The sequence below is a fragment of the Manis pentadactyla genome, chromosome X, assembly GCF_030020395.1.
Source record: "Manis pentadactyla isolate mManPen7 chromosome X, mManPen7.hap1, whole genome shotgun sequence".
Classification (NCBI taxonomy): Eukaryota; Metazoa; Chordata; class Mammalia; order Pholidota; family Manidae; genus Manis; species Manis pentadactyla.
The window spans coordinates 98,903,141-98,930,702 of NC_080038.1; the positions used below are offsets into that span (position 1 = coordinate 98,903,141).

The 27,562-nt window shown below is 42.1% G+C and overlaps 2 protein-coding genes across 9 annotated transcripts in view; both read right to left on the bottom strand.

The window, feature by feature from the left end:
• The window catches only part of ARMCX5 (armadillo repeat containing X-linked 5), a 90,431-nt gene that overhangs the window by 51,409 nt on the left and 11,460 nt on the right, over nt 1–27,562 (bottom strand). The window contains exon 5 of one of the 5 annotated variants that reach the window (XM_057495943.1): nt 9,943–10,020. The exons of the other annotated variants lie outside the window; for them this stretch is intronic. The gene's annotated coding sequence lies outside the window, so the exon portion shown is untranslated. Of the gene's footprint in view, nt 1–9,942; nt 10,021–27,562 lie in introns of those variants that run through there. 5 annotated transcript variants of the gene reach the window in all.
• On the bottom strand, nt 578–7,559 carry GPRASP1 (G protein-coupled receptor associated sorting protein 1). 4 transcript variants are annotated; one of them, XM_036924855.2, is made up of 4 exons: nt 7,206–7,559; nt 6,699–6,785; nt 5,676–5,758; nt 578–5,358 (listed from the first exon to the last, which is right to left on the bottom strand). In XM_036924855.2, exon 4 carries the CDS (start codon nt 5,046–5,048, stop codon nt 921–923), a length of 4,128 nt encoding a protein of 1,375 aa, XP_036780750.2. In that variant the 5' UTR covers nt 5,049–5,358; nt 5,676–5,758; nt 6,699–6,785; nt 7,206–7,559; the 3' UTR covers nt 578–920. The 4 variants fall into 4 exon arrangements, with proteins under 4 accessions (XP_036780750.2, XP_036780749.2, XP_036780748.2 ...); XM_036924854.2 differs by having other exon boundaries at nt 7,046–7,559; XM_036924853.2 differs by having other exon boundaries at nt 6,981–7,559.

A 27,562-nucleotide genomic window follows, 5' to 3' on the forward strand; every position in this document is an offset into this window, starting at 1 on the left:
TACTTTCACTTGCCATTTAATAGACAGTCTTCTCTATTTCACAAATATAGAAAGCATCAGTATTTTTGTTAGTAAATTTAAAATTCTATTCATCACTTTTAGTGGCTGTATATTACCATAACATTTTACATGAACACCATCATGAAGAAATGGTCTTCCTCAGTTAAATTTGTGTGCTTTACTGTCTTATTAACTTTTAGGCAGCATGGAAGAAACACCCATACATTGAGCTACAAAACTCAATTTCTCAGCTCTTCAAAACTTACCTCATTCTCTATATAACTCTTAATACACTTCCTTTACAGCTACTCCAAGCAGACTGGATACCTCACTCCCACAGAACACTTTTTCCAACTCTGCTTTTCTTCACACTATCCAGCCTCTTTCCTGCATTTCAGAGAACTTAGTTAATTGGGTCCTTTTTCTCTGATGCATACCCTCAGTAGCTGCCCATGATAACCTGTGCATTTAAAGCTATGAGAGTAAGCTTTTTCAAGAAGCATAGTATTTATACATTATATCTGTGTGTTCATATGGTATCCTTGCATCTGCATTTTAAGTTCAAGGAGAAGGGTGATTTCTATCAACTTTAATGTAGAACTTTATTGAAAACACAAACAAGACTCAAAGAGACATCAATACACTAGAACAACAATCAGAAGGGTAGCTTACTTAAGGCGGCTCAGTTTCCTATAAGTGTACATACTAAATATCACAATCTGGACAAAAAGATATTATGAACAAATGTGTTTTCAGTTATAATATTCATTTGGCATTAAAATGACCCAGAACACACAGAATTGGGCAAAGATAGTATCAGCATTAAAGATATACATTACAATATAGAACAAAGTGTGAAAACCAAAGCATTATTCAAGGATCGTTAACTCAGGAACACAAGGACAATCAGAGGCAAGTGACTAATCATACTGATTTTCTTGGTCTGCCTCAGGGTCATTTTGATAATTTGTTTTGCCTTGCCGTTCCTTAACAAATTCCTCAACTTCATAGAATGCAGAAATAAGTGGCTCAAAATTGAAATCATCATCAGTGAATACTGCCTCTGTTTTGATATTGTTACCAATATTTTCCAACACTGCTAGAGCAATCTGAACATTGTCATTTGCCTCTTTCCTGTCAAAAAGGGCCATAAATTCTGAAACTGCATCAGCACTGAGTAATTCTTTTGTCACAACAGGACTTTCAGACAAATTCAGTAGTACTTTCAGAACATGAAACCTTGTTTTGGTATTGCCCATGGCTAATAAACAGAGAAACCCAGGCATATATTTGGCAACCAGTGTGTGATAGTCAGTAGTTGAAGTGAGGTGCCTAACCATCCTTAATCCAGATCGCTGCTCAGGGGAATCCAACCTATAACCAATAGATTCCTCACACACCTGACATACGTATGTCTGAATCATGTTTAGATTTGGATAAGGTGGAGCTGTGCGAATCATATTTTCCAAAAAACTTGTCCTAGGTCGGGAAGAAGGATAATTGAGCAAGGCTTCAATAAGTGAGACAATACCTGAATCCCTAATGATATCTCGGGTAAACTGAGAAGCACCTCTCATACCCATTGCAATTTTAGAAATCTCATGAATAAAAGGATCTCGAACTCTGTCCATTAATAAAAGGAGCTCTTCAAACTCTTCAGGCCCAATTTTAAGCTCACACTGTATGCAGCTGCAGGACCAATTCTCAGGCTCTGCACTCTCCTTGACCCTAAGATGTTCTCTAATTTCCTTGACTGACCGGTAGGATGGATCATATCGAAATGGGAAGTCAGGGTCAAGCTGGTAAGGATGAAGCAAACATTCCTGCTCTTCCTCTTCTAGGCTCAGTTCTATGTCCTTGCACTTTCCTCCAAACATTTCAGAGAATAGAGATGCTGTTTCTTGTGGAAATCTAAAGGTGACTGGGCATGGGAAGCCAAGCCTACCCCATGGACCAGGCTTGAACTTAACAGTGACCTCATCCCAGCTCTGAGGCCTGCGTGAAGCATCAGGCTCCTGCTCAACTGAACACCTGGACCTGGAAATGACCCTGAACACGGGGCTAGGATTTGATTCAAAATGGGCCTCATCTCCTTCCCAGAACCAGGACCCCACTATGGCCTCATCCTCCTCAGCTAATGTCCTGGACTCACAGTTGGTTCCATTGCCAGTCCTGTCATTGGCCCCATCTTTAGCTCCAAACGAGGACCCAACAACTGCCTCTTCCTCATTTTCTAGGCTGGATTCACAGGTGGCCACAGTTGCAGTCCCGTTAAAGGCCTTGTCTTCAGACCAGAACCAGGATTCAACAATTTTCTCTTCTTCATCCTCTGGCTTGGATTCACAAGTCTCTGCTTCTACATTTCTTTCTTCTGCAGCCCAGAACCAGGATCCAAAAATGGTTTCTTCAGTCTCTAACCTGGTCTCTTCTATTGCCTGAGGCCCAGCCTCTATATTGTCTTCTTCAGCCCAGAACCAGGACCCAACAATAACTTCGTCTTCTTCAGTCCCAGGCTCAGCCTCAACACCAGTCCCTGCCTCCAGTCCAGCTTCCTCTTTAGCCCAAAACCAAGGCCCAACTATGACTTCCTCCTCTTCAGCTTCTGGACTGGATTTGCTGCAAAAGCCAGCTTCCTTCCTAATAGTCTCTTCTCTGGCCCAGAACCAAGAACCAAAAATAGCTTCCTCCTCAGCTGCCAGCCTGCCTTCTCTAGCCTCAGCTGCTGTCTCAAGCTTGTCCTCTTCCCCAGCCCAGAACCAAGAACCAATAATATCCTCTTCAGTGTCTGGCCAGGATTCTTCTCTGTTTGTAGTTTCTGTAACAGCTTCCTCCCCCTTCCAGAACCAGGATGTGATTGTGGCCTCCTTGGTCAGTGGCTTGGCCTCGTTTCCAGTCCCATCATCTATACTGCCCTCTTCTGCAGCCCATAACCAGGGCCCTATAATGGTGTCTGGCCTTGTGTATTTTCTAGACCAGAACCATGAATCAACAGTATCATGTTCCTCCTCTGACCTAGACTTCCAGCTACCTCCATTAGCAGTGTACATATGGGGATTATCTTCTGCCCAGAAGCAAGATTCATTACTGATCTCTTCACCTGCCATAAATTTGCATCTGGCACCAGCTTCATACTTTGTACTGACCTCTTCTGTGGTCCCATACCAAGATGGCATAATAACCACTTCCTTGTCCTCCAGGCTAGACTTGTTACTGATTTCAGTGCCCACACAAGTTTCTACTCCAGCCCAGAACCATGACCCAATAATGGGCTCCTCCTCTTCAGCCCTTGGAATGGTGTCACAGCTATCTTCAGCCTCAGAATCCACCTGGGCCTGGTTTCCAGCCCAAAACCAGGACCCAAACATTGTCTCTTCTTCAGCTCCTGGGCTGGCCTCTTCCCCAAACTCAGCCTCTGTATTGACTTCTCCAGCCCAGAACCAGGGACCAACAACTTCTTCTTTTTCAGACCTTGGCACTGATGCACAGCTGGTTCCAACACCAGCTTCCACACGGGCTTCATCACTGACCCAAAACCAAGACCCAAAAATGGTCTCTTCCTCAGCCTCTGAGGTGTTTTCACTAGCCCAGAAGCAGGAACTGGCAATGACCTTTTCTTTATTTTCTGTTAGCATAGATTTGCAAGTGGCTTCAGTCTCAGTTTCCACACTGGTCTTTTCTCTAGTCCCAAGCATGGAATTGCCAATTGGCTCCTCCTCAGTTCTTGGTCTGAGTTTACTGCTGGCCTCAGTCCCCATACTGGTCTCTTCTGTCCAGAACCAATTGCCAACAATGGACTCATCCTCTACCTGAGAACTGGGCTTAACACTGGCCCCATCTCCTATGCTAGACTCTTCGGCAGCCCAGAACCAGGTCCCAATGAAGAATTCTTCCTCCGACTTAGCTTCTCGCCTAGCCCTGGCTCTGGCCTTGGTTTTGGCCTCTTCCTTTTCCATTGCTCTGGCGCAAAACTCTTTGTTGGACTTGGGCCTTGATAATTTATTAGACTTTTCTCCAGGCCAGAACCAGGACTCTGTTTTACCTATGCCAATAGACCCAGGCATGAGATCAATGGAAGCTTCTCGTTTAGCCCTGTGCCTGGCCCTGACATTGGACACTTTCCTAACTCTGAGTTTGGATCTGGATTTGGCCTCCCCTCCAGCCCAGAACCAGTACTTTACATTGTCCTCACATTCAGATTCAGAACTAGACTCAGCGACTTCCTTTTTGTACCTCAGCCTGGACCTGCTATTGGTCTCTTCCCTGGGTCGGGACCAGATATTGGTCTTTTCTCTTGCCCAGAACCAGGATGTCTTAATAGATTCATCCTCAGAACCAGAACTCGACACAATACAGAGCTCCCGATTAGCTTTGGGCCTAGACATGGCCTCTTCTTTGGCCATGAGCCTGGACCTTGTACTGGCCTTTACTGTGTCACTAGGATGAAACTTTGTACTGACCTCTTCTCTACTCCACAACCAGGGACTGACAGAGGATCCATCCATCCATTGTAAATCACAATCCTGAGAGTCCTTTTGTTTGGATGTAGGCCTGGGAAAGCACCAGGACCCCACATTGGTCTCCTCTGGCCCAAACAAAGGCTGGATTCCAAACTGGGCTTTGAGCTTGGTGCCAGGAAAGTACTCAGTATCCATGTTGACCACTTCCTTATCTACAGACAAGGTTTTAGTTTTAGCAACTGACTCAGACTCAGTACCAACCAGTGGCCAGGTGATAGCACTGGTCTGGGGCACTCCTTCTGTTTTTAATACAGCCCCAGCTGTATCAAACTCAGTCTGGGCCCATAAATGGGCTTCATCCATGGGCAGTGCCCCAGGGATTGCCTTGGCATCAGCCTCAGGATGTGCTCCACCCATTTCTGTGGCCTCAGTTTTGGGTCTTGCCACAGGCATACCCTGAGCTTGAGTCCTAACCTTTGGTCTGACCACCAATGGGACTTCATTCTCTCTCTCAGCCCCACCCCCAGCCTCTATTCCAGCCTTCTTTTTAGTCTTGGCCTGGGCGCCAGGCTCAAGCTCAGCCCCAGTCATGGTACAAGTTACAGAGAAGGCCCAGTTAAATACTCCTACCAGTCTTAGCCTCTACACAGATCTGTCTCGGTTTTCTATCTTTGCACTCTGATCTTCCAGTAACTCAGATGATACTCAACAAGAATTAGAGGCAATCACCAGTTCAGCAGTTAATCAGCCTCGTTCCCAAGCCCAGCCTCAGGCAGTATTAGAGAGTGCAGAAGAGGCACAACCTGCTGGAAGGTAGGTGGTTCTCTGGTGGGTGCAGACCTGTTGAGGGTGGTGGTCAGCAGCAATTCCAACACCACCAGAGCTGCCACTGGAGGTGGATCTAGGGAGAGAGAACGAGATAGAACTTTGTCTCCTCCAATTGTGTCACTCTATGAAGAGTCTCACCCAGAGAAACTGGACCTTGAATGCTTGATGGGACAGTTGGACTATGAGAAAGTCTTTGTTACTCTTATTTCACCCACACCCTTTATCCCCAGAGTTGCCACATTACTCTGCCTGCTACAAAATAGGTGGGAAGATGGTGGGAAAGTGTACTGGGCATAGGAGAGGCTGGGGAACACCAAACTAGACCCTAATCACTAAACATGTGTTAAATTTCACTACCCATGTCAAAGTTGTACCCATTCTCATACCAACCAGCACTGATATGGTGTTAACTTCCTCCTCCTTTCCTTGACTCCAGTGGTGTCAGACTCTACCGTTGTAGCCTTCAGGTTGTCCTAGGAACAAGTAAACATACGGGACAGAATGGAGCCGGGCTGCTAAATAGGCAAGCAGGCACTGTGACCCTGATAAAAACTTTTCTCTTTCTCTTTAAGGGTACAGTTTATCTAATGCTTCCTGTTTCCAGGTCCTTGTTCTCAGGTCTTCTTTCATTGACAGCACAATCCACACCAACCCCCAAGTGCCGAACATATCCTGCAGAAAATGGACAAGGGATGCTGTGGCAGTGTGCTAAACTGGCCAAGAGTAGGACAGATGGAGGAGGACCTGCCAAGATCTTACTCTGTAGCTGTCTCCTGCATTTTCTGATTCACACCAACCTCCATAGATATGAGCCACTCTCGTCCTCCTTTCCTTCCTTGCAGAAGCGACCAGACTTAAAGCAGGTCTATGAACAACCAGATGAAATGGTAGGACAGAAAGTAATGGTAGCAACTGAGTGCTTGGTGGGCAAACCAATATCAAGAATGGGAGTCCACTATTATCTGTTTTTTACATGTAGGTTCCTACTGGTAGAATATTTATGATTTAGGCCTTCTATTTCAGGATTCTGCATAAAAATTCCTACTCTTCACATCACACCTTCCTGTTACTCCCTGCTTCAGTTTCCAGGGTTCACCACTAGGTGTTCAGAATCCCATGCACTGCAGAGTGTAAACTGGGGGAAGAGCGCCAGTATATTCTAGAAATCAGGTTGTGCAGCGATACTTGCAATTACGACTCTTTCTCACCCTCACCTCCAAGCCCATCTTTTCCTGCTGCCAGTTTTGGGTGGAGGTAAGGGACATGGCCAAGGGAAGTGCCTATAAAGCTGTGTGTACAGAGGTGGAATTTCAGGAGGTGTTCCTGGATGCCCAACCGACTCTCGACCCAGTCACCCCACCTCTAGTCGAGTCTCCCGTCAATGGCTGCTGCCCACCCGCCAGTCCCACACACCTCCAGAAATCCAGGCCATTTTCCTGCTCTTCCTTTTTCTGAAGTCTCTCCTCTACAGATGCACCCTGCCGCCTGAAACCGCCAGACCTACCGCGCAGACAGGAGACTTGGGCATCAACGAGGCGCCTGCGAGAAGGGAAAGCACGCAGGACCCGGGGCCCAACAGGCCCCTTTGCAGCATCAGGGCCCGCAGTAGCCCCCGTTCCCCGCTCCCGCCAGCTCGGCACAGAGCTCGGACGCCACCCCGCCCCCGCCCCGGCGGGCTCCCCGGGCGCCCCCCACCGCAGCTCCCGCTCCGCCATTTCTCCCGCAGCGGCCTCCCACCCCAGTCTTCTCCCGGCACAGACACCGTCGAGCGCGGGTCGCGGGAAAGCTGGCCGGGTAGTGGCCGGCGCCGTTCGCCTCCACAGGATCCGAGGGCGCCTCTCCGGCCCGAATCTGCCCCCCAGGCCCGGCCCGTGCCGGTCGCCTCCGCCTCCTTGCCAGGGATATCCCTGCGCTGCGCACCTCTCTCAGGGGCCGGCTCCGACACAATCGCCGCCTCCTCGCCAGGCTGCCAGGGTCTGGGGCGCGGGCTGTAAGCCGAGCGAGAGGGCGGGGCGGCGGGGCCACCCCGGCCCCCCACCACACTCGCACTTGCCTTTGCAGGCTCAGAGCCTGGGTCGTCGGCCTCCCCCTCCTCTCCGGGCTCCTCGCTCGGATTCCCACCGCCTTCGGTGCGCTCGGAATCGCAAAGAGGCGTCCCGGCCCCCGCACCGCTGCACCAAACGGGGCAGGGGCTGCGCAGGATGCGGCACGAACCGCTCGCGGCGACGGTGTCGGGAAGGGGGGCGGAGGGATACGGCACGAATGAGCTCGACGCCCCCTCCCAGGCCCACCGTAGTTCCGACCCGGAGGGGGCGGGGCCGGGGCCGGGAGGAGCCCCAGCCTGAAGGGCGGGCTAACACCAGCCGGCACGGCCTCAGGAGAGCGCCGCGGGCCCCTGCGTGGCGACCACTCCCACTTTCTGCCACCACAATACAGGGGGCCGGCGGGCGGTTGGTGGGGGAGGGGGCAGGTGCCTGGATCGGGACGCCGGCAGTGACGCTTCGGCGGGAGCAGCGGAAGGATACCAACCGCCCCTCGGTGTGTGCGCGCGAACCCTCAGACTGCTCGGTGCATGTCCGCCGCCCCCGTCCTTCCTGGACGCTGAGGGGAGAGGGGCTGCAAGGACCACTGGCCGGCAGGGGGGGGACGCTGTAAGGCCAGACCGCCCCGAAGGTTTGGGGTGGCCCGCCCAAGTTCTTTCACGGCTTCGCGGAGCCGCGGAGGGGAGGAAGGTGGGCGGGGGCGCCCGTGGAGGCCTCACCACTGCCCCTGTAATAAACGAAGGCAGACCTAGCCCTCTAACCTGAGGGGACCAACCACCAGTCTGCGCTCACTCATTCTTCCTGCCACACTGCTGTTTACTCAGTGCTCGAAGTGGTAACACACTTTGCCATTTCGCGGTCCCCCCGGTTGCCGGAGAGAGAAGGCCTTTCCCTGTCAGGACCCGCACCAGGTCATAACAATCCTGTCTGTTGCCCCACAGTTAGTGTCAGGCACCCGCTAGGGCCGGTCCTGGCTCCTCTTCCTCTGTTCTGTCTGTCCAGTCCCCTCTTGCGGTCACATAGAAGCTCTCATCGTCTTTGGCAGTGTGGAAACGTGGCAGGGATTAGAACCCACTTGGATCCCGGCCACTTGACATACACACCTGGCCATCTTCCCCAGTCATTCCATGCAGAAGGCCCCATTATTTACCCAATCCCTCCGCCCCGAGAGAAACCTGGTAGTTCTTGAATCCTCTGGTTACTTCACCCCAACAGCCTTCCTCTAGTCTTGAGCCCCTCCTTTCTGTGCATCATAGGGAAACCGAGCACAACCAGGGTTGAGCCCAAACCTGCTGGCACGGTTGCCCATTTTAAAACCCAATTAAATTGGACCCTCACTGTGGTAGGCTGAAGTAAGGTCTCCTGCGTCCTATTGCCCAGAACCGGTAAATATGTGATGTCACATGGCGAAGGAGTATTAAAGTTGCTGGGGGAGTTAAGATTGCTAATCAGCTGAGTTTAAAATATAAATATGCTGGATCATCCTGATCAGTGTAATCGCAAACTCCCAGCTCCACTTTACATGTGGAAGAGGCAGGCAGAAGAGTCAGTGGCACAGTAAAGTAGCCGTGAGAAAGACTGGACAGGCCATTGCTGGTTTTGAAGATGGAAGGAAGCCAGGGGCCAAGGAATGCAGGCAGTACCCAGAGGCCGGAAAAGGCAAGGAAACAGATTTCTCCCCAGAACCCTTCAGAGGAATGAAGCCCTGCCATCACCTTTATTTTACACCAGTGAGACCCTTTTCGTATACCCAACCTCCAAGACAATAAATTTTTTTGTTATTTTAAGCCACCAAGATTGCGGTGATTCTTTACAGCAGCAGTAGGAACTGAACTCACTCACCATCCTGATTAACATCCATTCCCCTAGACTTTCTTTATTTGGGCATCAGCTCCCGCGGATGATCAATTTTGAGGCTCATCTCTCACCACTGTCACCACTCTCACCAGTCTCACCACCCTCTCCAGCAATTCCCTTCTCTGTCTTTTTTTTTTTTAAGTGAGATTGTTGCAATGGTCTGTGAGGCTCATCTTGGAGAAAGTCCCCATTTGCTGAAAATCACTGATGTTTCCCAGGAGGAAAAGGGAACCTTATTCTTACCATGAATTTTCATTTCAGCTTTTGTTATTAGGTATAATGTGTAGGTGATAGGGAAAAAATCCCTGAAGATGATTCTACACAGTATCTGGGGACACTGGATGTCAATTTCAGATGATGGCCATTTGTACTGTGCTGTTTAAATGGCCTTAGCTGAATTGTGGATTACTTTTTCTTTGCTCCACAGTGTACTGTCTTGGGTGAATGGCAGGCTTGAAGAAGAGAGCCTGAGCTCTGCTGGGATCTGTGGGTGCCTGTGAATCTCTTTGCCTTCCCTGAACTGTTCCCTTCTCCCTCTTAAAGTCTCTGGTGCCTTTCATTCCTTCAACAAACTTATATGAGTACCTACTTTATCCTAGGCATGGGGATGCAGTAGAAACAAAACTGAATGAAGTTTCTGGTTTTTCTGGAAGTTACATTTACTTGTTCATTTCTTACTCAGTTTCTTATCCTAAAACTTTACAGATATATCCTAAATCATACCAGCACAAATTCCTCTGACAATTCTGGATGTGGTGGGATCTTGATTCTAAGATGTTTGCAGACAGAGGAGTGGATCTACCAACAGCTGATTTTACTGTGAGTCTTTGAAATACCTGTTGGACAATTTATTGTTAATTCATTTAGAGAATAGGCACTATCATCGATTAACATTTAGTGAACTGAGAAAGGCCCTATTTTAAGCTCTTTAGGTGTATTAGATTACAACAATCCTGGACAGTATGGACTATTACCAAAATATACTTGGAAACCAGCTCAGATAGGTTAAGTTTCATCTTTAAAGTGAGAAACCAAAACAAAACGATTGAAAAGATGGTGACCTACATATGTCTGTTTAGCAGCACTTACTTCATCCTAAAATGGATTCCAGTCTAACATTGCAACAGCCATGGTTTCACTCCCCAGTGCCTCCACTAGCACCTGTATAATCTTGTCTTGCCCCTGAAGTCTTAATTTCAGAACCAAATACCCCAATTGTTAAGCCCAGGATACAGAAGCAGCTGTGCTGATCTATTATACCTACATTTCTTCCCCCACTGTACCTGTTCTCCTGTAATTTACATTCATTCATGGTTTACTCTGTATTTAATTTCTTATTCGAAATGTTTATGATTATTATACCAGTGTAAGCTTCTCTAGTAATTCTCAAGGTAATGGGATATTGATCCCAACATATTTACTGACAGAGAAGTGGACCTACCAAAAACTGACTGACCTTACTAGAGTCTTATAAATACCTGTTGGACAATTTATTGTTAATTCACTTACAGAACAGGCACTATTGCTGATTAACATTTAGCGAACTGAGAAAAGTCCTGTTTTAAGTTTTTTATGTATTAGCTATTCATGTGTATATATCAATAGGTTAAGTGTCATTTTTTAAATCTGAGAACAAATAAAAGATTGAAACAGGATACTGACCTATGTCCGTTTGACTGCTAAGTAATATTCTGTTTAATACCTCCTAAAATGAACTCCAGCATGATTGCAACAGCCATGGTTACACTCCCTAGTGTCTCCACTAGCACCTGTGTATCAATGACTACCCTCTGAAATCTAAATTTCTATAATTACCTGACAGGATGCCTTTTGATTATAGTGTGAATCACTTATATCTTTTGATTAAACTACACCCATTTCAAAAGACATCCATCTTGAATAAATATTATCACCTATATGACACAGTTACAGCAACACAACAGATAAGGAACTAGCACCCGTGCCCCCCCAACAATGAAGTTCCCTTTCAGAAGCCCCTGGGTAGACCAGACAGCTGAATCCTTGAGTAACCTGGTTTTTTCCTTCAGGTATCCAATTTCTTGTTCTTATGCTTTAAATTAGGCAATAAAAAGTGACCCTGTTGAATCCTAGGCTCCCTACTTTCAGATCCTAATCAAGGCAGAGCCCCAGTTATCCTTATCTTTCTCTCCCTCTCTGTCTGCACACACAAGTTTCCTAACTGAGGACGCTACCATCAATAGGCTTAGGATCTATGGAACAATTTCAGAACCAAAAGTCCCCCGAGCATTAAGTACAGGATATAGAAGCAGGTGTGTTGCTTCATCATAACTACTGTTCCACCCCCAGCCCCACCCCTACCTCCCACATACATTCATGTGAACTTTTCCACTAGCATACCCCTTGTCTGTGCAGCCTGAATGACTTCCTCTTATCTCTCTCAGTCATTATGATTATTAACCTGTTCTTGCCCACTTAACTTGCCTTTCTTCTGTACTTCACGTACCTCAAGCAAACTTTCCTTCCGGTAACTCCCTTTAATCGAATGTTCAGCCAAACCCTGTGCACTCTCAGAATGTATCCATCCTCCTATCCCTGAATTTCAGGAGCTTTATGCAGGAACTCAAATCCCTTGCAGTTGGGAACAAGAAGGCTAGGTTGGGTCTTTGTGAACTAACTGATGAAACTGGCTCAACAGATGACTATTTTCAGTCGAGCCTGAAGAGCCTCTGGTAAAGATATTGACCTATGTCTACTACTTGAGACAAGGCATATTTGGAAAACTTATGGGAAGGCCTAATCTAAATATATTTTAGGTCACATTTGGGTTGATTTCTGCTTTAAGAGAATTCATCCTTAGGGAAAACAGCCAGGCGCAATGCCTTGTCATTAGGGTAGTGTAGCTATTCTAATGGTAGCACTGGAATTAGGTCTCCTGTTTTTGCCTGTTTTAACATATGTCCTCAACTGTATGTCTGTTACAACAAAGACAGATTCATAAATTACCCCAGAAACACCTGTTTGCAAATAAACTGTTTAACACTCTGGTGTGCAGATCCCATTTATAAAGCGTAACCTAAAGAGAGGAAAACATTCTCCTCCCCAACATGGCTTTAAAGTTTAGACTAGTCCTCAGCTCTGACACTGTGAGGACTCTGGGCTGAGAAAATTAGAGGGAGCAGTTGGGGAGACTTAAGTGCTTGATAGTAAATCTTAGTGTTTTAACAAAACCTGGAAAAATCATGTGAGAACAAAATTCAGGATATAGGAAATACCCCTTGAGGATATTTACAACAGCTGGTGAGGTGCAGTTTACTAGTTTTGAAGAAATCCTGAATTTTCACAATGCCAGCAAATACAGTTAATTGAATGTCAATTGTGTCCTATACTGGCTGCGCCATTTTACATTCCTACCAACAATGTATAAGGATCCCAATTGCTTTTTAAATCCTTGCTAACACTTGCTATCTTTTTTTTTTGACAACAGCCATCCTAACAGGTGTGCAGTGATACCTCATTTTAGTTTTGATTTGCATTTCCTTGATGATTAGTGATATTGAGTACTTTTCATGTGCCTGTTGACCATTTGTATGTCTTCTTTGGAGAAGTGTCTATTCAAGTCTTTGCCTTTTTCCTTTTTTTTTTTTGCTATTGAGTTTTAGAAGTTCCTTATATATTTTGGATATTAGCCCCTTAAATATATGGTTTGCAAATATTTTCTCCCATTCTGTTGATCATTTCCTTTGCTGTGTACAAGATTTCTAATCTGATATAGTCCCATTTGTCTATTTTTGTTGTTGTTGCCTTTGGTTTTGGTTCTATATCCAAAAAAAATCACTTTCAAGATCACTATCAAAAAGATTTTCTAAGATTTTGTTTAGTTTTACAGTCTCACGTCATATGTTTAAGTCTTTAATTAATTTTTTAGTTGATTTTTGTGTATGTTAGGACTCTAACATAGAATTTTGGGGGAGCAAAATTCAACCCATAACATGATGAAAAGCTTTGGAAACAGTGGTGATGGATGTACAACACTGTGAATGTAATTAATGCCACTTAATTGTCCACTTAAAAATGTTTAAAATGGCTAATTTTATGTCACATATAATTTGCCATAATAAAAAAGATATCACACTTCTCTTCTCTCCTCAAACCCCAGTTACTTTCCACCTATTCCTCAATCTCAGCTGATGACCTTGCTTATTTCATTGAAAAAAAAAAAAAGCAATTTGAATAGAACTTTCACAAACTCCTACCACCCTATCTACTCACCACTTGCATCTATGCCTATAAATTTTGCCTTTTCTGATGTTCCATGAATGAACTTCCCATACTTCTATTTAAAGCCAATGTCTCCATTTGTCCACTGGATGATATCCTATCTCTTCTACTCCAGGTCTTTGTTCCAAAATTTTCTTCTCTCTCCTTTATCATAAAATTTTCCCCTCTCGGAGAGCCTAGTAAACATAATATTCGTCATGTAAGTGTAGATTAGTGATACCAAAAACAAAGCAAAAAAAAAAAAAAGGGCAGTTCCTGTGTGGTAACCTCCAACGAGTTCTACACAAGGGTATAAAGGGCATATAAAAGTGTAGGCAAAGGGTCTGTTTGTGTTTATACAGAGGATCAAAGCCTAATTGGGCTACCCCGAAAATGAACTAAGATACGATATGAAAAAGAACTTCCAACATCCGCACTCTCTGGAAGACTCATGCCAGAAGATGATCATCAAAAAACCCCAACAAAGATCCACGCACTGCTACAGCAGTAGATGCACTCATCCCACCAGTTCCTGGACTTGCCATGGGAATGAGGAAGGAGATATCTAAGCTGGCCTGTGCATACAGTAAAACAACAAATTTGACTGGATCTATACTGTTGGAACTCAACCAAGAATTTGGAGAAGTGCAAATTGTAGCGCTCCAAACTCTTACAACTACAGACTATTTACTGTTAAAAGAACATATGGCATGTGAACAGTCCCCAGGAATGGGTTGTTTTAATTTGTCTGATTTCTCTCAGACTGTTCAAGTTCAGTTGGACAATATCCACCATATCATAGATAAGTTTTCACAAATGCCTAAGGTGCCTTAATGGTTTTCTTGGTTTCACTGGAGATGGCTGGTAATTACAGATATGCTTTGGTTATGTAACTATACTCCTATTATGTTAATGTGTGTGCGCAATTTAAGTAGTAGCTTAAAACCTATATACGCTGAAGTTACTCTACAAGAAGATATGTTAAAAGAAATAATCAATCTTCCCATGTTTTCCTCCGCCTGCTACTTCTATAGCTTTTCTTCTTCCTTCCTAATTACAACCCTTAAATAGAATTCGTGCCTCATATCAAATTTACCGAGTATCATAACTCCTCCAAGTGGTAAAGATACCTCAAGACAAATGCTGGGCATAGAAGCCACAGGGCATAAATATGCAAAGAAGTAAAAAGCTAACCTTTTCAAACAATAAGGCTTCTCTCTCACTTACCAACTCTACATTTCCCTGTATGGCCCCGGAAGATGACTGGTTAGCCAGAGACGGGTAAGATTCCTCAAGGGAGGAACAACCTAAGACAGGCACAGTCGCAGGGGGGCCATCAGGTGAGAAATTGGGGATCAACAGAGGTGAGGCTTAGAACCTCACCCCCCCTGTTCTGAGAGAAATCTTCTGCATACGTGGATGTTTTATTGCCCTGGTCTAGCTTGGATTAACACATAGTCTACAGGCACACACCTGATCATCTACATTTGCTCTCTTACAACACTAAACTATGTTTTCTACCTTTATCTTGTATCTACCTACCACTTCAGCATTTTATTAAAAATAATAATAATAAAGAGAGAAATGTGGTATCCACATATAAATCAAGTATAAAAACCAAATGAGTATTCATATTTGAACTGACTGTTTAGAGTTCATAATGCATGAGCAAAACCAAAAGTTTCTGTGATGACTGCCCTTGTACTGTTCACCATGTAACTTATTCATTATGTAAGAATTTGTTCTACATGTAAGAACTTGTTTGTTATGCCTCAGAAGATTGGAGACTGACGAAAATTAGGCTTGGGGTGGATTAATGATTGTGCATTGAGCATTGACTCCCCTATACAGAATTTTATTGTCGTTAACAACCATTTGATCAATAAATATGAGAGATGCCCTCACAAAAAAAAAAAAAAAAAAAAGGACAGACTTCCAATGGTAAAATAAATAAGTAACCGGGATGTAATGTATAGCATAAGGAATATAGTCAAGATATTGTAACAGCTTGGTAGGGTGATAGCTGGAACCTCGAATTATGTATATAAATGTTCTACCACTGTGTTGTACACTTGAAACTAATGTAATGTAATACTGTGCATCAACTACCCTTCAATAAAAAATAATTATTAAAAAAAAAAAAAAATTTTCCCCTCTCTAGTGGAATATTCCCATCAACATTCAAACATTCTGTACTGTATCCTACCTTAAAAACAAAATTCTCCCTTTATCTTATATCATTCCATACCTATGACCCCATTTCTGATTTGTTTTGCTGCAAAATGCTTCAGAACAGTGGTCTACAGTTAGCATACTGACACTGTCTCCCCCCTTTTTCCTTAAACTACTCCAATCTTTCATCCCCATCATCAGTGAGATTTTACTGTTCCACTGAAACTGCTCTTATCAAGGCTGCTCATGATCTCCATATTGGTAAATCCAAGAATCAATTCTCAATCTTCATCTTGACCTACTGTCCTAGTGACCATATAATTTATCATTTAAATCAGAACACCTCTGAGAGTGAAAAAGAGTGTTAACAATCATTCCTATAAAACAGACATAATCTGGGACTGTCCTGGGAAAATAGAGATATTTGGTCACCTTACCTATCATTGAAACATCTTGACTTAGTTTCTAGGAAAACACACTCTCCTGGTTTATCACCTACCTTACTGGCTACTCCTGACTCCACATTCTTAGCTTTCTTTTTTGTTTTGCTAGTTCATTATCATCTTCTGTATCTCAATATTGAAAGACCCCAGAGCTCAATCTTTGGACTTCTTCCCTGACTACCTATACTATCTATACTCCTTAGTGATCTCATCCAGTCTTGTGCCTTTAAATAACATCTATACCTTGATAGCACCCAAATTGCTATCCCTAATATGGATCTCTCTCAAAAATCCCAGACTCATATATCCAACTGTACACTTTTCATCTTCATGTGTATATATTGAGAAGGCATCTCAAACTCAACAAATCTAAAGCTGAGCTAATCTTCCCCCTAAAACCTGATTCTCCAGTCTTCACCCACCTCAATAAAAGGCATCTTAACAGAATCATCGATTGCTTTTTCTTTATATTCAATCCAACCTCAACATCTATAGCTCCACCTCCAAATATATGCCAAAGCTGGACACTTATCACCATTTTCACAACTAACACAGTCTAAGCCACTATCATCTCTTACCTAAACAGTGCATTTGCTTCCCAGCATCCAGCTGGTCCTGTTTCCATTCTTGTTTCCCTTGGTCCATTTCTACACAGTATCCAGGCCCATCGCTTAAAAACATAAGTCATATCACACCGCTCCCCTTGTCAAAATACTGAAATGATTTCCCATAACACTTAGATTTATATGCAGACTTCTTTCTATGGCCTACGGTATTTCACAAGATCTGGTCCCTGGTACCACTCTAAACTCACATCCAACCATTCTCCCTTTGCTTACTGCATTTGAACCCACACTGGCCTCACTGTTGTTTCTTGAACAAACCAAGCCCATCCCTATCCAAGGAGCTCTACATTTGCTGTTCCCATTGCCTAGAGTACTTCTTCCCCTCAGATCGTGGTCCAGTCCCTCATTTCATTCAAGTATTTACTTAGAATTTCTCTGATTATTCCATCTAAAATAGTATCTCTCCACCCCAATTCCAATATCCTCTATTTTCATATACTGTTTTCTCTATAGCATTTATTACTACTTAATATTACATTACTTATTTTATATATTTACTTTCTTACTATCTGTTTCCCTCCATCCCTAAATGAGGACAACAATTTATTTTACTCTGTACTATATTCCCAGTACCTAGGAATAGGACCTGGCACATAACAGACTGTTCAGTAAATATTTATTGAATACTTAGATGCCTCCAGAATCCTGAGGGGACTTTTTTGTTGGTTATATATATCATTATCAGATATACTATAATTTAAAATCTGGGGAGAATTATTGTTTTATATGCTTCTATCATTGACCAGACTTAGAAGCACACCATTAAAAATCATTAGACTATTTTGTTAGAGGTAATATTATGTGTTGGTGAAGGTGAAAGTGTCCCACCCAGTGTTTTTTTCCTATTCTGCTGTCTAAAGCAGATAGAAAGCTAATATATTCACTATCACACTTGTTTAGTATGATTTATACAGTTTGGAATTTTAAAGAAACCTCCACAAAATTCTACACATTCACTATAAAAATGGAGCTTTTTTTTCCCCAAGCTGATGTGTCAATAAATTCAAGTTTGAGGATATATTGGTTTGCTGAGGCTTCCATAACAAAAGACCATAGATTGGGTGGCTTAACAAATTAATTTTCTCATAGCTCTGCAGGTTAGAAGTCCAATGTCAAAGTGTCAGCTGGTTTGCTTCCTCCTGAGGTCTCTCTCTTTGGCTTTCAGATGGCTGCCATCTTGCTGTATTCTCATGTGGTCTTTCTTCTGTGAGCAAGCATCTATCTGGATGTTTAAATTTCCATTTCTTATAAGGACACCAGTCAGAAAGGACTAGGATCCACAATAATGGCCTCATTTTAACTTAATCACCTTTTTAAATGCCCTATCTCCAAATATAATCATACTCTGAAGTACTAGAGGTTAGGGTTTCAACATAGGAACCTTGTGAATTCATGGATGAGACATGGTAATAACTGTATGAAAGTCTGTCAAAGATATTCATATAATACCAAAAATTGAAAATACATGAATAGCTTGTTTTACCACAGCATTTACCCATTTGGAACATTTTTTTTACTGTTTCCATGACCACTGCCTTTACTGTAACTGGTGTTGTAGGCTGAATAATGTCCCCCCAACAATGCCAATGTCCTGACCATGGAACCTGTCAGTATGTTACCTTATAAGGCAAAAAGTGACTTTACTAATGTAATTAAGTTAAGGTTCTTGAGATGGGAAGATTATCCTGGATTATGCAATAGGCCCAAGATAAGTACAAGGTCCTTAAAAGAGGGAAGCAAGAAGGTGAAAGACAGAAGAAAAAGACAAGACAATAGAATCAAAGGTCCGAATGATGCAAGGAAAGGGCCATGAGCCAAGGAATGCAGACAAACTCTAGAAGCTCAAAACAGGCAAGGAAATGGATTCTCCCCTCACAGCCTCCAGAGGGAACCAGTCCTACCAATACCCTCACTTTATCCCAGTGAGACTAATTTTGGACTTTTGACCTCCAGAGCACTAAGAGAATAAATTCATGTTGTTTTAAGCAACATTAATGGACTTATGTAAGTTACAGAAGTTCCTACTATTGTGAGTATACCAGAAAAATCACATTACTTTAACAGGAATCTCAAACAAAAGGTATAATCTTTCAGCTATGTCCTTGTTTCTTATCCATTTGGGATTTACACACCAAGGTTTGACATTCACATAAGTTTTTGTTTTTTATACCAGACTAGTTTTGACTCAGAAGAAATTATTATGTTTAGGAAAACTGAAGGATAGTTTGTCCCTCCACTAGTATCTTTTTTGTACTTGGTCACTGGCTCACAAAGCGATGAATCATTAATTAAATGGGATTTCTCACCTGAGGTGCTTCAGAGAGCATGAAGTTATTTCAACTGTATTATTGCAGTGAAATCAATTGTTGCTGGAGAATAAAAGCTGTTTATATAGAATTTTTAATTTAGCATATATACTGTTTAGAGTCATGTTAGTACAATCAGGTTGTGGAATTTGATGTAGCACAGAATATAGTTCTAACATCTGGAGATCACATCACATGTTTCTACTCAGCCATTTTCTCTCTTTTCAACCTGCATCATAGAGTCTATGTGCCTACCTTCTCTGGTGAGTAAGTCAACCCCCCAAAATGACATTAACACTAGCTAGGTTTAGACATGTTTAAAAGTTCAAATCTCACTTGAGAGAAAGAGAAAAATTTTAAGAAATTTTCTTAATTTAAGAATTAAGAAATTTCTTAAAAATTTAAGAAAATGGAATTTTGTATTTAAATAGAGCCTGTTTCCATAACTGCAGGTCTCAGCTGGGTTGATAATTGTAAGACACCATTAATTGTAAATGAATACATTAACAAAAAATCTATTGAGAATATTTTAGAAAGAAAAGTGTCAAATTTCATTTTACTAAAGAATCACCATGTAGAATGAAGATGACCAATTAAATTTTTCTTAATACCACCAAGATATATTGAGCTTTTGTGTTTTAAATATATTCTTGTAAGAAAAGCTTAGTAATCTTATTGCTGAATTTCATCATGTGATAGAATTTTAAATTATCATCACACTAATTACTGCTGATTTATTTTGATGACTTATATAATTATCTGAAGTATCTCCACACATTTGAAACAAAAGAATAAAAGATCTTATAACAATAATATTAAACTCTCAAGTGTATTATCACTCTAAGAATTCTTATATTTTCTTTGCATATCAGGACTTTGTGAATATTAAGTTCATGCAAAGAAAAAATGCTTTTCACTTTTCCTCAGCCTCCGAAAGGCTGCTACAAGCATTTAGCTGCTTAAAAATCAATTTGCATTCTTTAAAGGGAAATTCATATTGCTGATCTGATTCTTTTCTGTGAGTTAAGGGAGCTAATATATTTTCTTCAGTATTAGTAAAATGTAAATTAAAACAGAGATATCATTTATCGGGTTGGCAAATATGTTTAAATATGCAAATACTCAGAACTGTTGGTGGGTGTGTGGAGAACCAGTGACTCTCATATATTTGATAGAGTATAAAACGATATAATCCCTTTGTAAGGAGGTTTCAAATGTCTCTTAAAATGAAAAATGCCTATGACCCAAGAGTCTATTTCTCAGAAACACCCATAGAAACAAAAATGATATTGCAATACAGCACTAAGATAAAAAAAAATATATATATATATATATTTTTTTTTTAACATGGAAAAATCTCCACGACATACTGCTATAAACAATGTTGCAGAATAATACATGTTTGATAACATTTAGTAGTTTTAAAAAAATCCTTAGAATACTTGGATATATACAAAAGTTCTAGGAACTGACAAATATGGGTTGCCTCTAGGAAGGAGACTGGGCTTGGGGTTGCATTTAAAGAGGTCTAGAACTTTACTTTTGATGTCCAATTTTTTGAAACCAGAATGTGTCAAGATTTTATATGAGTTTCTATGTTGACTAAATTTTACATATAAAGTGTTTGAAGAGCCAAATAAATATCAATCCTCTTCCCCTACCCATGTTCTGAACAAAATAAGTAAGAAGGATAAAACAGGAAGTGATATCAGCAACAAGGCAGAATAGGAATTTCTAGCACTTGACCCCCTCAGAAACATTAATTTGAATAACTATACATGCATAAAAATACCTTCACAAGAGCCAAGGATTTCAGGTGAGGAATTATATCACCTGGGTGAAACACAAAATTAAGATGTATTGAGGAGGGTAAGAAAGATAGACTCATACTACCCTATCAACTCTTCCACAAGACCTAGCAGCCCAGCATGGAGACAGACATCATTCCCATGGGAGGTGGAGAGTACAGTGAGCACCTGACTTCACCACAAACTTTAGAGCCAGACTGCCCCAGCACAAGGACAACTCCTACGGCCTTAGGTAGCTTTCTGCAGGCTCCTTCCTGCAAACCCAGGCCCTCAACATACTGTAGTACCTACTAGCTCCACAAATCTAGGCATTTCCCATGATACCAAGTTGCCAGTCAGCTCCTGCAAACCCAGGCTCCCAGATCACCACAGTGCCTGTCAGCACCAGTGGTCCCAAGTGGGTCCCATGGCCCTATGCAGCTTCCAGAGCATCAGGGTCCTGATGGGCTACCATGAACCCAAGCCCCCAACTCACCCTGGTACCTCCAAATTCCCACAGCCCTAGGTGACTTTTGTGGCACCAGGCTCCTAGAAGGCTCCTATTAACCCATGCTCCTGGCAACAGTTGCAATGGCCTGGAGTGGATCTGTGGGCACATTCTCAACAGCAGGCTCCCATAAATGTAGGTTACTGGATCACACTGGTACTGGCTGGATCCTGTAGCCCCATATTGGCCCCAAGTGGCTCCCATGACTCAGGCTCCTAGCAGACTCCTACAAACCTAGGCTTCTAGCATATCACCATGTTTGGCCAGCTCCCATAGCCCTGGGTGGCTGCTGTCACCATTGGCTCCCAATCAACCAAGCTCTTGGCTAGGCCCAATACCAGGCTGAGTACTGCAGACCCAGGTTTTTTACCAACCCCAGCACCAGGCTAGTTCCTGCAGACCCAGTCCCCCATCCCACTCCAATGCCAGGTTAGCCCCTGCAGACCTAGACACAAGACTAGCTCTTGTAGCACTAGCCCAGCTTCAGTGGAGCAGCCACAAGGGCAGCTCTCACATACCTAGGCTCCTAGCTTGCCTCAGCACTAGATCAGCCACCATAGCCCCAGCCTTAAGGCTGGCTCCCATGAAACCAGGCCTATGGCTCTCTCAGTACAGGACTGGCCTCCATGTATAAGACATTAGCCCCCCTGCCAGTGGTCCCTAGCAACGAGTAGGTTCCAGTGAATCCAGGCTCCAGGCCTGCCTCCATGGACCCAGGGATCAGGCTGGTCCCCATGTACTCAAGCACCAGGCCTGCCCACTTGCTGACCTAGGCACCAGACCTACCCACTCAAAGAATCCAGCAGAAAGCCCACAAGATGGCCCACACAGAGTCTCTGGCCGGGCTGATTAGTGATGGGTTTTGCCTTCACAAGCATTCTATAGAATATGGAAGAGGTTCTAATTCCTCAAATATGCCAGCACTAAAACAAGGCATTCATAAGGATCATGAGTAATCAGGGAAATAGACTTCACTAAAGGAAACTAATATAAGTTCAATGACTGATCCTATAGGAAAGGATGTCTCTGAATGATCTAACAAAGAATTCAGAATAATCCTCTAAGGTAAAACACTGAACTACATGAAAACACAGATAGATAAGTAAATGAAATTAGGAAAAATACATAAATAAAATGAAAAGTTCAACAAAGATATAGAAATCATTAAAAAAATAAGCTGAAATCCTAGAGTTGAAGACATTGCATGAACTGAAGAATTCAAGAGTTTCAATAGCAGACTCAAAAAAGAAAAAATGAGTAATAGTGAAGACTACGTGATTTATGGGATATCATTGAAAGATGTCTGTATTATTAGATTCCCAGAAAAGAGGGAGAAAGGGTCAAGAAGCTTATTTAAAGAAATAATGGCTAAGAACTTACCAAAACAAGGGAATGATTTGGACATCCAAGTTCATGAAGCTCATAGGTCACCCTAAAATTTCAACTTAAAATGAGCTTTTCTAAGGTACCTTATAATAAAACTGTCTAAAAATCAAAGAAATTTTGTCAAAGACAAAGAGAGACTCTTGATGAAAGAAGTGGAGCTAAGAAGCTTATAACTTATTAGGGAACCCCCAAAATGCTGCTGATGGATTTCTCAGTACAAATCTTGCAGCCCAAGAGAGAATGGGAGATCAATTCAAAGTGCCAAAAGAAAAAGAAACTGCTGACCAAGAGTACATTACCTAGCAGAGTTGTCTTTCCGAAATGAAGGACAGATAACAGATTTCTCCAATAAACAAAAGCTGAGACAGTTCATCACCACTAGACCTGCCTTACAAGAAACAATAGAGTTCTTTAAGCTGAAGATAACAGGAAGAAAATTTGAAAATTCACAAATATGTGGAAATTAAGCAACAAAGTCCTGAACAACCAATGGATTAAAGATAAAACCAAAAGGGAAATGCTGAAATAATTGAAAATGGAAACACAATATGCCAAAACTTATGGAATATAACAAAAGCATGTCTAGTAGGGAAATTTGTAGTGATAAAACCTGTACACTGTTGGTGGAAATGTAAATTGGTTTAGCCACTATGGAAAACAGTATGGAAGTTCCTCAAAAAATTAAAAATAGAACTACCATATGATTTGGCAATCCCACTTCTGGGTAAATATCTGAAGGAAATGCAATCACTATCTCAAAGAGAAAGCTGTGCCTTCATGTTCACTGCACCATTATTCACAATAACCAAGACATGGAAACAACTATATACGAGTAGATAATGCAAATGGACAATAGAATATTATTCAGCCATAAATATGGAAATCCTGCTTTTTGGGACAATAACAATAGACCTTGAGGGCATTATGCTAAGTGAAATGGGTCACACAAAGACAAAAACTGTTCTCACTTATATGTGGAATCTAAAAAAATCTGAAATCATAGAAATAGAGAGTACTATGGTGGTTGCCAGGGACTGAGGATGGGTGAAATAAGGAGATGTTGGTTAAAAGGTAGAAACTTCCAATTATAAGATGAATAAGTTCCAGGGATTTAATGTACATTATGGTGACTATAATTAATACTATACTACATACTTGAAAGTTAAGAGAGTAAATCATAAATATTATCACCACAAAAATATGCTAATCATGTGAGGGGAAGGAGATGTAAACTAACCTTATTAAGGTAATCATTTCACTATACATGTATCAAATCATCATAATGCACACCTTGAAATTACATATGTTATATGTCAATAATATCTGCATAAAGCTGTAGGAAAAAGGAATAAAGGAGATGAGAGATACACATACAGTCTTTGTTATTAACAAATTTGATATGAATAAATGTGACTTAGAATTTTGGGCAATAGCATTCCTAAAAATAAATCCCAGAGTTTGATACAAATCCCACACAGTTAGAAACTAGGGGCCTATTCCAACCTATACTTGAAAACTTATGGAGAAGCCAAGTAGGGCACAGCCCTCTGTGCAAAGGCAATCTTCCAAAGAGAAAGGGAAGAGGGAAGGACAAGCATGAGTAAAGGTGAGGGCACAGAAATGTCAGAGTTGTTATTCTAAAGAAGCTCCCACCACATGGAAGGATACATCAAAAGTGGAAATGAAGCATTATTCTCTACCATGTTTTAATAAAATATTTTTAAAATTTAAGTTGTTCTTTTTCTTTAGGGAAGATGGGGGCTTTGGTGACCTTGAACGCAGAGTTTCAGTAGAGTAGTAAAGAAACTAGATGGCATTGAATACTGAGTAGAAGATGAGAAAGTAGAAAAAACAAATGGAGAAATATAGAAACATTATTGTGAAAGGATGAAGAGAGAGGGTGGTAGGTAGAAAAGTGTGTGGAGTCAGAACTGGGAAAAAATATGCATATTTCCCATGCAGATATGGAGGAGCCTATAGATATAGTGGGGTTAAAAATTGAGCAGAGGTCATCAGGAAAGCCAAGTCTCCAGGAAGGAGCAAACCTTACTGACAATTGACCAGAGAAATAGTTCTACAGTAATAGAGTTGGAGACTTAAAACACCACACTCAATAATGGGTAGAACATTTGGGCACAGATCAAAAAGGAAACAGGCCTTGAACAGTTATAAATCAACAGTTCTAACAGAAATATATGGAATACTCCATAAAACAACAGCACAATACACATTTTTCTCAAGTGTACATGGAACATTCTCCAGACATTTTAGGACACAAAAGAAGTCTCAATGAACTTTAAATGACAGAAATCATATGAAATATCTTCACTGACTACAATGGGTAAAGCTAGGAACCAGTGCCCATTAAGAAAACTGGAAAATTTTAAAATATTGAAATTAAACAATACACTCTTAACCAATGGGTCAAAGAAGACGTCACAAGAGAAATCAGAAAAATAGAGGCGAATGAAAACCAAAACAATAATATGTCCAATTTTATGGGATGCTGCAAAGGCAGTGCTCAGAGAGAAATTTGTAACTGTAACTGTCTGCATTAAAAAAATAAGAAAATCTCAAATCAATTACTAACTTTACATCTGGAGGAACTAAAAAAAAGAGAAAACTAAACCCATACCTAGCAGAAGGAAAGAAATAATAAAGATTAGAGATAAACAAAATAGAGAATAGAAAAACAGTAGAGAGAATTAACAAAACCAAACGCTGGTTCTTTGACAAGATCAGCAAAATGGACAAACTTTTCACTGGACCAACAAAGAATAAAAAAGAGAAGACACAAATAACTAAAATGAGAAAACAAAGTGGGGACATTATTAGTAACGATACATAAGTTTTTTTTTCTTTTTGGGGTGAAAGGGTTATACCCAACTTTATTTCCAGGTGCCAGGTCAGTCACTAAAATCCCGTTCACTCAGAGCGAGTCTGCACACAAGCAAGCCCGTCTCTGCCTCTGGGCCACTCTGTCCGCACAGCCATCCTCTGGGCTTCTCTACCTGCACAGTCATCCCAAATAGCTGTCCTCTGGGCCTCTCTGCCTAGTCGTCCAGCACAGCCGTCCTCTGGGCCTCTGTCCTCAGTGCTGCCACCACTCCAGCCTCTGCTCTGCTCTCCTGCAACCTTGCAGCCCTGCCACCATGTCATGCCCAGAGCACTGGGCGGAGCTTTTATATAGAGTCAAATTGCCCACAGGTGTGCAGTGAGCTAGTCAACCAGGGCCAGGTGAGAATCCTGGCCACAGGAACTCTCATTTTATCCACACTCCACCACTCCAGGATTCTCTCCTCTCAATCTATGTGCCCTTAGTCCTCTGCAATGGTCCCTGTGCAAGGAAGCTCGAACATTGTTCTCCAGCCTCTCCAGCAAAAAGTCTTGGAGACACACAGGCCAGACTCATGGCTCTGTCTCTGACCTCTGCCTGTTTGGTCTTTTTTTTTTTTTATTAAGGTGTGATTGATATACACTCCTATGAAGGTTTCACATGAAAAAACAAAGTGGTTACTACATTTAACCATATTATCAAGTCCCCACCCATACCCCAATGCAGTCACTGTCCATCAGTGCAGCAAGATGCCAGAGATCCACTATGTCCCTTCTCTGTGATACACTGCTCTCCCCATGATACCCCACACCATGTATACTAAACATAATACCCCACAGTCCCCTTCTCCCTCCCTCCCCACCCACCCTCCCACACCCCTCCCCTTTGGTAACCTAGTCCCTTCTTGGAGTCTGTGAGTCTGCTACTGTTTTGTTCATTCAGTTTTACTTTGTTGTTATACTCCACAAATGAGGTAAATCACTTGGTACTTGTCTTTCTCCACCTGGCTTATTTCACTGAGCATAATATCCTCCAGCTCCTTACATGTTGTTGCAAATGGTAGGATTTGTTTCTTTCTTATGGCTGAATAGTATTCCATTGTATATATGTACCACTTCTTCTTTATCCATTCATCTACTGATGGACACTTAGCTTGCTTCCATATCTTGGCTATTGTAAAAAGTGCTGCAATAAACAGGGGTGCATATGTCTTTTTGAATCTGAGAAGTTGTATTCTTTGGGTATATTCCAAGGAATGGGATTCCAGGGTCAAATGGTATTTCTATTTTGAGTTTTTTGAGGAACCTCCATATTGCTTCTACAATGGTTGAACTAGCTTACATTCCCACCAACCAGTGTAGGAGAGTTCCCCTTTCTCCACATCCTTGCCAGCATTTGTTGTTCTTATTCGTTTTGATGCTGGCCATCCCTACTGGTGTGAGGTGATATCTCATTGTGGTTTTATTTTGCATTTCCCTGATGATTAGTGATGTGGAGCATCTTTTCACGTGTCTGTTGGCCATCTGAATTTCTTCTTTGGAGAACTGTCCTTTCATATCCTCTGCCCATTTGTTAATTGGGCTATTTGCTTTTTGGGTGTTGAAGTGTGTAAGTTCTCTATATATTTTGGATGTTAACCCCTTGTCAGATATGTCATTTACAAATATATTCTCCCATACTGTAGGATGCGTTTTTGTTTTGTTGATGATGTCCTTTGCCGTACAAAAACTTTTTAGTTTGATGTAGTCCCGAGTTCATTTTTGCTTTTGTTTCTCTTGCTCGAGGAGATGTGTTCCGAAAGAAGTTGCTCATGCTTATATTCAGGAGATGTTTGCCTATGTTGTCTTCTAAGAGTTTTATGGTTCTATGACTTACATTCAAGTGTTTAATCCATTTTGAGTTTACTTTTGTGTATGGAGTTAAACAATAACCCAATTTCATTCTCTTGCATGTAGCTGTCCAGTTTTGCCAACACCAGCTGTTGAAGAGGCTGTCATTTCCCCATTGTATGTCCATGGCTCCTTTATCATATATTAATTGACCATATATGGTCGGGTTTATATCAGGGCTCTCTA